At 56.2% G+C, this 11,313-nt stretch overlaps 1 protein-coding gene across 1 annotated transcript in view; it reads left to right on the top strand.

Moving 5' to 3' along the window:
• The first annotated feature begins 1,220 nt into the window (after window positions 1-1,220).
• Window positions 1,221-11,313, top strand: part of ZC3H3 (zinc finger CCCH-type containing 3) — a 143,706-nt gene continuing 133,613 nt past the window's right edge. The window contains exons 1-2 of the mRNA XM_069732015.1: window positions 1,221-1,452; window positions 3,805-4,867. Of these exons, the coding sequence (XP_069588116.1) occupies window positions 1,407-1,452; window positions 3,805-4,867 (1,109 nt within the window). The 5' untranslated portion in view covers window positions 1,221-1,406. The remainder of the gene's footprint in view (window positions 1,453-3,804; window positions 4,868-11,313) is intronic.

The raw sequence follows: 11,313 nt of genomic DNA, 5'->3' as shown, positions 1-11,313 counted from the left end.
GTCAGCAGGAGCCCCTTCTCCCCCCCGGAGTCAGCAGGAGCCCCTTCTCCCCCCCCGGAGTCAGCAGGAGCCCCTTCCCCCCCCCCCCCCCCCCGGAGTCAGCAGGAGCCCCTTCTCCCCCCCGGAGTCAGCAGGAGCCCCTTCTCCCCCCCGGAGTCAGCAGGAGCCCCTTCTCCCCCCCGGAGTCAGCAGGAGCCCCTTCTCCCCCCGGAGTCAGCAGGAGCCCCTTCTCCCCCCGGAGTCAGCAGGAGCCCCTTCTCCCCCCCGGAGTCAGCAGGAGCCCCTTCTCCCCCCCGGAGTCAGCAGGAGCCCCTTCTCCCCCCCGGAGTCAGCAGGAGCCCCTTCTCCCCCCCGGAGTCAGCAGGAGCCCCTTCTCCCCCCCGGAGTCAGCAGGAGCCCCTTCTCCCCCCCGGAGTCAGCAGGAGCCCCTTCTCCCCCCCGGAGTCAGCAGGAGCCCCTTCTCCCCCCCCGGAGTCAGCAGGAGCCCCTTCTCCCCCCCGGAGTCAGCAGGAGCCCCTTCTCCCCCCGGAGTCAGCAGGAGCCCCTTCTCCCCCCGGAGTCAGCAGGAGCCCCTTCTCCCCCCCGGAGTCAGCAGGAGCCCCTTCTCCCCCCCGGAGTCAGCAGGAGCCCCTTCTCCCCCCCGGAGTCAGCAGGAGCCCCTTCTCCCCCCCGGAGTCAGCAGGAGCCCCTTCTCCCCCCGGAGTCAGCAGGAGTCCCTTCTCCCCCCCCGGAGTCAGCAGGAGCCCCTTCTCCCCCCCCGGAGTCAGCAGGAGCCCCTTCTCCCCCCCCCCCCCCGGAGTCAGCAGGAGCCCCTTCTCCCCCCCCGGAGTCAGCAGGAGCCCCTTCTCCCCCCCGGAGTCAGCAGGAGCCCCTTCTCCCCCCCGGAGTCAGCAGGAGCCCCTTCTCCCCCCCCGGAGTCAGCAGGAGTCCCTTCTCCCCCCCCGGAGTCAGCAGGAGCCCCTTCTCCCCCCCGGAGTCAGCAGGAGCCCCTTCTCCCCCCCGGAGTCAGCAGGAGCCCCTTCTCCCCCCGGAGTCAGCAGGAGCCCCTTCTCCCCCCGGGCTTGGCAGTATGAGGTCGCACGTGTCTGACCACCGGCTCCACGGAAGCAAGCCGGGAAGCTTTCAGGGAGATGACACTTCCGGCATTCGGGTTGCTAGGATACCACTGACCTGTTAGAGCAGCCGGCCGCAGACGTGACGCGCAGTAGAGGAGCCGCCATCTTAACTGCTGGCAGAAGAGACCGTGGCGGCTTGTAGAGGAGAAAACGTCCTCCGCCGGCGCAACAGCGGTCGTAAAAGAGGTGTCGTAAATCTGCGGGCGGCGACCTGGACTGGACTGTGCGGCCGAGGGGATAACGGGGCCCATATTGCAACGTCATCACCGCGCGTCCGGGCCGCTTATTGACATGGACGAAAAGGAGTCTCTGAGGAGACAAATCCAGCTGTTACAGGGTGAGGGGCCCGGAGGGGGAGACACGGGGAGTGTGGGGTCCCGGACTGAGAGACACGGGGAGTGTGGGGGCCCCGGACTGAGAGACACGGGGAGTGTGGGGGCCCCTGAGGGGGAGACACGGGGAGTGTGGGGGCCCCTGAGGGGGAGACACGGGGAGTGTGGGGGCCCCTGAGGGGGAGACACGGGGAGTGTGGGGGCCCCTGAGGGGGAGACACGGGGAGTGTGGGGGCCCCTGAGGGGGAGACACGGGGAGTGTGGGGGCCCCTGAGGGGGAGACACGGGGAGTGTGGGGCCCCTGAGGGGGAGACACGGGGAGTGTGGGGGCCCGGACTGAGAGACACGGGGAGTGTGGGGGCCCCTGAGGGGGAGACACGGGGAGTGTGGGGGCCCGGAGGGGGAGACACGGGGAGTGTGGGGGCCCCGGACTGAGAGACACGGGGAGTGTGGGGGCCCAGAGGGGGAGACACGGGGAGTGTGGGGGCCCCGAACTGAGAGACACGGGGAGTGTGGGGGCCCCGGAGGGGGAGACACGGGGAGTGTGGGGGCCCCGGAGGGGGAGACACGGGGAGTGTGGGGGCCCCGGAATGAGAGACACGGGGAGTGTGGGGGCCCCGGAGGGGGAGACACGGGGAGTGTGGGGGCCCGGAGGGGGAGACACGGGGAGTGTGGGGGCCCCGGACTGAGAGACACGGGGAGTGTGGGGGCCCGGAGGGGGAGACACGGGGAGTGTGGGGGCCCCTGAGGGGGAGACACGGGGAGTGTGGGGGCCCAGAGGGGGAGACACGGGGAGTGTGGGGGCCCCGAACTGAGAGACACGGGGAGTGTGGGGGCCCCGGAATGAGAGACACGGGGAGTGTGGGGGCCCCGGAGGGGGAGACACAGGGAGTGTGGGGGCCCCGGAATGAGAGACACGGGGAGTGTGGGGGCCCCGGAGGGGGAGACACGGGGAGTGTGGGGGCCCGGAGGGGGAGACACGGGGAGTGTGGGGGCCCCGGACTGAGAGACACGGGGAGTGTGGGGGCCCGGAGGGGGAGACACGGGGAGTGTGGGGGCCCCTGAGGGGGAGACACGGGGAGTGTGGGGGCCCCGGAATGAGAGACACGGGGAGTGTGGGGGCCCCTGAGGGGGAGACACGGGGAGTGTGGGGGCCCCGGAATGAGAGACACGGGGAATGTGGGGGGACCCGGACTGAGAGACACGGGAAGTGTGGGGGCCCGGAGGGGGAGACACGGGGAGTGTGGGGGCCCCGGAATGAGAGACACGGGGAATGTGGGGGCCCGGAGGGGGAGACACGGGGAGTGTGGGGGCCCCGAACTGAGAGACACGGGGAGTGTGGGGGCCCCTGAGGGGGAGACACGGGGAGTGTGGGGGCCCGGAGGGGGAGACACGGGGAGTGTGGGGGCCCGGAGGGGGAGACACGGGGAGTGTGGGGGCCCGGAGGGGGAGACACGGGGAGTGTGGGGGCCCGGAGGGGGAGACACGGGGAGTGTGGGGGCCCGGAGGGGGAGACACGGGGAGTGTGGGGGCCCCGGACGGGGAGACACGGGGAGTGTGGGGGCCCCGGACTGAGAGACACGGGGAGTGTGGGGGCCCGGAGGGGGAGACACGGGGAGTGTGGGGTCCCGGACTGAGAGACACGGGGAGTGTGGGGTCCCGGATGGAGAGACACGGGGAGTGTGGGGCCCCGGATGGAGAGACACGGGGAGTGTGGGGGCCCCGGAGGGGGAGACACGGGGAGTGTGGGGGCCCCGGAGGGGGAGACACGGGGAGTGTGGGGGCCCCGGAGGGGGAGACACGGGGAGTGTGGGGCCCCGGATGGAGAGACACGGGGAGTGTGGGGTCCCGGATGGAGAGACACGGGGAGTGTGGGGGGCCCGGATGGAGAGACACGGGGAGTGTGGGGCCCCGGATGGAGAGACACGGGGAGTGTGGGGGGCTTGGAGGAGGAGACGCAGGCAGTGTGGGGGGCTTGGAGGAGGAGACACGGGGAGTGTGGGGGGCCCGGATGGAGAGACACGGGGAGTGTGGGGGGCTTGGAGGAGGAGACACGGGGAGTGTGGGGGGCCCCTGAGGGGGAGACACGGGGAGTGTGGGGGGCCCGGATGGAGAGACACGGGGAGTGTGGGGCCCCGGGGGGCAGTGCTGGAGGCTGAGGTCCTTCCTGTCTGCGTCCTCCTCACAGCTGAGGGTTTGTCCAGCACTGCAGCCTCCTACGTCCATGGGCAGGACGGGGCCAGGAGATGTCTTCGGCCTCTGGCAGGGATGGTGCGATCTTCTCACAGCAAGCAGAGATCTTGACAATTGACAGTCCGTTCTGGTTGTGCTCAGGATTGTGATGTTTTTCTCGACAGGTCTCATCAACAGTCATAAAATTATCCATGGTAACATACCGGCGCCACCACCTGCCTCAGATCCAAGATGGCCGACCCCCACCCAGCCACGCGCGGTTTTCCATGGCGGAGGTTACCGGCAGCCTCTGCCAAGTCAGACTAGTTGGAGGAAGAAGTATTCTCTGGTGAACCGCTCCTCACAAGCAGCCGAGGCGTCTGTAGGGGAAAAGGATGCTCCAAAAATTCCAGCAGCGATTGACCCCTCCCGGAAGCCCCCTGGCCGATCAAGGGTCTCCAGCAGCCGGGACCACCCTGCAGTCACGTCCATGTTCAAGTGGCAAAGTGCTGCAACTCAGGAAAGTCATACACGACTACAGCCCTCCACGAGCTCCGCTGTGCCGTCCACATCAACGCCGAGGGGGGCACAACCAGCGAGCCGCGGACCACCACAGAGCCACGGAGCCCATAGAGAAAACCTCAGGGGAGCGTCCAGGACAGGGCAGAGAGGGTCATGCACGCCAATGAACAAACCGACCCCAGCTCAGGTCCCCGCCGCCCCCCAACCTCTCTGTAAGAGACCCCTCATATCCCTCCCCAAGACTGAAGTGACCTGTGCCCCCCCCAAGCCCAACACAAGCCGGACCCAGAGTTCAACCCAAAATAACAACGAGCCTGCCACCGTAGGAAAACACCCCAGAAATCGGAGGACTAAATACATCTGGGTGGCTGATTCCCTTGCGGCTAAGAAAGTCAGTCCCGGTGCCAAGAACATCCCACCTGATCGGAAACTGAAGCCCCCCGAGGCCACAGCGCAGGTGAAAGGGAAGAAAAGTGGCTCCAGCCCAAAGACCACCACTCAGAAGAGTCGATATAAGTGGAAAGCCGAGAACGTGGCCTTGTCCCAAAAGACTGCTGTCACTCCGAGGAAATCGCCAGCCTTAAACAGAGGGGTTCAGCGGTCCGGCACCGTGATCCCCCAATATAGCAGAGCTCCAGCAGTGATGGCGGCCGCCGCCTCGCTCAGGGACTCCGGCTACAAGGTGAAAAGCAAAACGAAGATCATCAGGAGAAGGAGCACGTCCAGGTAAAGGCTCCGCGGGCGGGGGGATGTCGGGCAGAATGTACAGGTCTGTGATGTGTGAGCTGCCACAAGTCTCCGGACCAGAACGCGGCCGCTTCATACATGTCTCTGAGGAGGCCGAGACACCTGCGGCCGGCTCATACATGTCTCTAAGGAGCCCGAGACACCTGGTGCAGTTCATACATGTCACTGAGGAGGCCGAGACACCTGGTGCAGCTCATACATGTCACTGAGGAGGCCGAGACACCTGGTGCAGCTCATACATGTCACTGAGGAGGCCGAGACACCTGGTGCAGCTCATACATGTCACTGAGGAGGCCGAGACACCTGGTGCAGCTCATACATGTCACTGAGGAGGCCGAGACACCTGCTGCAGCTCATACATGTCACTGAGGAGGCCGAGACACCTGCGGCAGCTCGTACATGTCACTGAGGAGGCCGAGACACCTGCGGCAGCTCGTACATGTCTCAGAGGAGGCCGAGACACCTGCAGCAGCTCGTACATGTCACTGAGGAGGCCGAGACACCTGGTGCAGCTCATACATGTCACTGAGGAGGCCGAGACACCTGGTGCAGCTCATACATGTCACTGAGTAGGCCGAGACACCTGCTGCAGCTCATACATGTCTCTGAGGAGGCCGAGACACCTGGTGCAGCTCATACATGTCTGAGGAGGCCGAGACACCTGCTGCAGCTTATACATGTCTCTGAGGAGGCCGAGACACCTGCTGCAGCTTATACATGTCACTGAGGAGGCCGAGACACCTGCTGCAGCTCATACATGTCACTGAGGAGGCCGAGACACCTGCTGCAGCTTATACATGTCACTGAGGAAGCCGAGACACCTGGTGCAGCTCATACATGTCTCTGAGGAGGCCGAGACACCTGCTGCAGCTTATACATGTCACTGAGGAGGCCGAGACACCTGCTGCAGCTCATACATGTCACTGAGGAGGCCGAGACACCTGCTGCAGCTTATACATGTCACTGAGGAGGCCGAGACACCTGCAGCAGCTCATACATGTCACTGAGGAGGCCGAGTCACCTGCGGCAGCTTATACATGTCACTGAGGAGGCCGAGACACCTGCTGCAGCTTATACATGTCACTGAGGAGGCCGAGACACCTGCTGCAGCTTATACATGTCACTGAGGAGGCCGAGACACCTGCAGCAGCTCATACATGTCTCTGAGGAGGCCGAGACACCTGCTGCAGCTTATACATGTCACTGAGGAGGCCGAGACACCTGCAGCAGCTCATACATGTCTCAGAGGAGGCCGAGACACCTGCTGCAGCTTATACATGTCTCTGAGGAGGCCGAGACACCTGCTGCAGCTCATACATGTCTCTGAGGAGGCCGAGACACCTGCTGCAGCTTATACATGTCACTGAGGAGGCCGAGTCACCTGCAGCAGCTCATACATGTCTCTGAGGAGGCTGAGACACCTGCAGCAGCTCATACATGTCACTGAGGAGGCCGAGACACCTGCTGCAGCTTATACATGTCACTGAGGAGGCCGAGACACCTGCAGCAGCTCATACATGTCAATGAGGAGGCCGAGACACCTGCTGCAGCTTATACATGTCACTGAGGAGGCCGAGACACCTGCAGCAGCTCATACATGTCTCTGAGGAGGCTGAGACACCTGCAGCAGCTCATACATGTCACTGAGGAGGCCGAGACACCTGGTGCAGTTCATACATGTCACTGAGGAGGCCGAGACACCTGCAGCAGCTCATACATGTCTCTGAGGAGGCCGAGACACCTGCTGCAGCTTATACATGTCTCTGAGGAGGCCGAGACACCTGGTGCAGCTCATACATGTCACTGAGGAGGCCGAGACACCTGCTGCAGCTCATACATGTCACTGAGGAGGCCGAGACACCTGCTGCAGCTTATACATGTCACTGAGGAGGCCGAGACACCTGCTGCAGCTCATACATGTCACTGAGGAGGCCGAGACACCTGCTGCAGCTTATACATGTCACTGAGGAGGCCGAGTCACCTGCAGCAGCTCATACATGTCACTGAGGAGGCCGAGACACCTGCTGCAGCTCATACATGTCACTGAGGAGGCCGAGTCACCTGCAGCAGCTCATACATGTCTCTGAGGAGGCCGAGACACCTGCGGCAGCTAATACATGTCTCAGAGGAGGCCGAGACACCTGCGGCAGCTCACACATCATAGACCGTGTAAGGATATGTTCACGTTGCGTTTTTCCTGCGTTTTTTTTTTTCCACAGTCAGAACTTGCTCTCTTGTCAGTAATGAAGCTCTTTCCAAACAGCAGGTTTTGCTGCATTTTTGGCAGGTGGATTTGTCTCTTGTGCATGCTGATAAAGTTTAGTGCATGAAAAAACATGATGCACAAAAACACAGAAAAACCTGATACCTGCGTTTTATGCTGCAATTTCGCACTCATTGGTTTCTATGGGTGAAAAAAGGCAAATTAAGTGACTGCTGCAGTTTTCAAAAATGCAGCCGTTTTCCATTTCAGTCAGGAAAATTAAACCAATGTGTCTGCATTTCTGAAATCTCATAGCTTTTGCTGCTACTGTAAAACACGGCTGAAAATTTGCATAAAAAATGCAGAAAAAAATATCAATGTGTGAACATAGCCTATCACAGATGTCTGAATTCTGCCATAAACTAAAGGTCCATTTATAAAGCTTAAAGGCATTGTCCAGTACATTTAATTAAAGTGCTAATCACATCTTTAAAGTGTATATTCACCTTATATTCTGTATTATACTGCAGAGCTGCACTCACTATTGGTGCAGTCACTGTGTACATACATTACTGATCCTGAGTTACCTCCTGTATTATACTCCAGAGCTGTGCTCACTATTCTGCTGGTGCAGTCACTGTGTACATACATTACTGATCCTGAGTTACCTCCTGTATTATACTCCAGAGCTGTGCTCACTATTCTGCTGGTGCAGTCACTGTGTACATACATTACATTACTGATCCTGAGCTACATCCTGAATTATACTCCAGAGCTGCACTCACTATTCTGCTGGTGCAGTCACTGTGTACATACATTACATGACTGATCCTGAGTTACATCCTGTATTATACCCCAGAGCTGACCTCACTATTCTGCTGGTGCAGTCACTGTGTACATACATTACATTACTGATCCTGAGCTACATCCTGAATTATACCCCAGAGCTGCACTCACTATTCTGCTGGTGCAGTCACTGTGTACATACATTACATTACTGATCCTGAGTTACATCCTGTATTATACCCCAGAGCTGCACTCACTATTCTGCTGGTGCAGTCACTGTGTACATACATTACATTACTGTTCCTGAGTTACATACTGTATTATACTCCAGAGCTGCACTCACTATTCTGCTGGTGCAGTCACTGTGTACATACATTACATTACTGATCCTGAGTTACATCCTGTATTATACTCCAGAGCTGCACTCACTATTCTGCTGGTGCAGACACTGTGTACATACATTACATTACTGATCCTGAGTTACCTCCTGTATTATACCCCAGAGCTGCCCTCACTATTCTGCTGGTGCAGTCACTGTGTACATACATTACATTACTGATCCTGAGTTACATCCTGTATTATACTCCAGAGCTGCACTCACTATTCTGCTGGTGCAGTCACTGTGTACATACATTACATTACTGATCCTGAGTTACCTCCTGTATTATACCCCAGAGCTGCACTCACTATTCTGCTGGTGCAGTCACTGTGTACATACATTACATTACTGATCCTGAGTTACCTCCTGTATTATACCCCAGAGCTGCACTCACTATTCTGCTGGTGCAGTCACTGTGTACAGACATTACATTACTGATCCTGAGTTACCTCCTGTATTATACCCCAGAGCTGCACTCACTATTCTGCTGGTGCAGTCACTGTGTGCATACATTACATTACTGACCCTGAGTTACATCCTGTATTATACTCCAGAGCTGCACTCACTATTCTGCTGGTGCAGTCACTGTGTACATACATTACATTACTGATCCTGAGTTACCTCCTGTATTATACCCCAGAGCTGCACTCACTATTCTGCTGGTGCAGTCACTGTGTACATACATTACATTTCTGATCATGAGTTACATCCTGCATTATACTCCAGAGCTGCACACACTATTCTGCTGGTGCAGTCACTGTGTACATTACTGATCCTGAGTTACATCCTGTATTATACTCCAGAGCTGCACTCACTATTCTGCTGGTGCAGTCACTGTGTACATTACTGATCCTGAGTTACCTCCTGTATTATACCCCAGAGCTGACCTCACTATTCTGCTGGTGCAGTCACTGTGTACATACATTGCTTTACTCATTCTGAGTTACGTACTGTATTATACTCCAGAGCTGCACTCACTATTCTGCTGGTGCAGTCACTGTATACATACATTGCTTTACTCATCCTGAGTTACATACTGTATTATACTCCAGAGCTGCACTCACTATTCTGCTGGTGCTGTCACTGTGTACATACATTACATTACTGTTCCTGAGTTACATACTGTATTATACTCCAGAGCTGCACTCACTATTCTGCTGGTGCCGTCACTGTGTACATACATTACATTACTGATCCTGAGTTACATACTGTATTATACTCCAGAGCTGCACTCACTATTCTGCTGGTGCCGTCACTGTGTACATACATTACATTACTGATCCTGAGTTACATCCTGTATTATACTCCAGAGCTGCACCCACTATTCTGCTGGTGCAGTCACTGTGTACATACATTACATTACTGATCCTGAGTTACATCCTGTATTATACTCCAGAGCTGTACTCACTATTCTGCTGGTGCAGTCACTGTGCACATACATTACATTACTGACCGTGATTTACATCCTGTATTATACCCCAGAGCTGCGCTCACTATTCTGCTGGTGCAATCACTGTGTACATACATTACTGATCCTGAGTTCCTTCCTGTATTATACCCCAGAGCTGCGCTCACTATTCTGCTGGTGCAGTCACTGTGTACATACATTACATTACTGATCCTGAGTTACATCCTCTATTATACCCCAGAGCTGCGCTCACTATTCTGCTGGTGCAGTCACTGTGTACATACATTACATTACTGTTCCTGAGTTACATACTGTATTATACTCCAGAGCTGCACTCACTATTCTGGCTGGTGCTGTCACTGTGTACATACATTACATTACTGTTCCTGAGTTACATACTGTATTATACTCCAGAGCTGCACTCACTATTCTGCTGGTGCCGTCACTGTGTACATACATTACATTACTGATCCTGAGTTACATACTGTATTATACTCCAGAGCTGCACTCACTATTCTGCTGGTGCCGTCACTTTGTACATACATTACATTACTGATCCTGAGTTACATCCTGTATTATACTCCAGAGCTGCACCCACTATTCTGCTGGTGCAGTCACTGTGTACATACAATACATTACTGATCCTGAGTTACATCCTGTATTATACTCCAGAGCTGCACCCACTATTCTGCTGGTGCAGTCACTGTGTACATACAATACATTACTGATCCTGAGTTGCATCCTATATTATACCCCAGAGCTGTACTCACTATTCTGCTGGTGCAGTCACTGTGCACATACATTACATTACTGACCGTGATTTACATCCTGTATTATACCCCAGAGCTGCGCTCACTATTCTGCTGGTGCAGTCACTGTGTACATACATTACATTACTGATCCTGAGTTACATCCTCTATTATACCCCAGAGCTGCGCTCACTATTCTGCTGGTGCAGTCACTGTGTACATACATTACATTACTGATCCTGAGTTACATCCTCTATTATACCCCAGAGCTGCGCTCACTATTCTGCTGGTGCAGTCACTGTGTACATACATTACATTACTGATCCTGAGTTACATCCTGTATTATACCCTAGAGCTGCGCTCACTATTCTGCTGGTGCAGTCACTGTGCGCAGTCATGGCCAAAAGTTTTGAGAATGAGACAAATATTAATTTTTCCAAAGTCTGCTGCTTCATTTTTTCTAATGGCAATTTGCATATACGCCTGAATGCCAGAGTGATCAGCTTAACAGCAATTACTGTACTTGCAAAGCCAATATTTGCCCAGAAAATGAACTTTAACCCCCAAAACACATTTCAACATCATTGCAGTCCTGCCTTAAAAGGAGCAGCTAACATCGTTTTAGTGATTGATCCAGTAACACAGGTGTGGGTGTTGATGAGGACAGGGCTGGCGATCAATCAGTCATGATTAAGTAACAATGACATCACTGGACACTTTAAAAGGAGGCTGGTGCTTGGTATCATTGTTTCTCTTCAGTTAACCATGGTTATCTCTAAAGAAACACGTGCAGCCATCATTGCACTGCACAAAAATGGCCTAACAGGGAAGAGTATCGCAGCTACAAAGATTGCACCTCAGTCAACAATCTATCGCATCATCAAGAACTTCAAGAAGAGA

Source organism: Ranitomeya imitator, chromosome 6, assembly GCF_032444005.1.
Source record: "Ranitomeya imitator isolate aRanImi1 chromosome 6, aRanImi1.pri, whole genome shotgun sequence".
In the NCBI taxonomy this organism is placed as follows: domain Eukaryota; kingdom Metazoa; phylum Chordata; class Amphibia; order Anura; family Dendrobatidae; genus Ranitomeya; species Ranitomeya imitator.
This window is presented reverse-complemented; position numbering and strand designations above follow the sequence as displayed.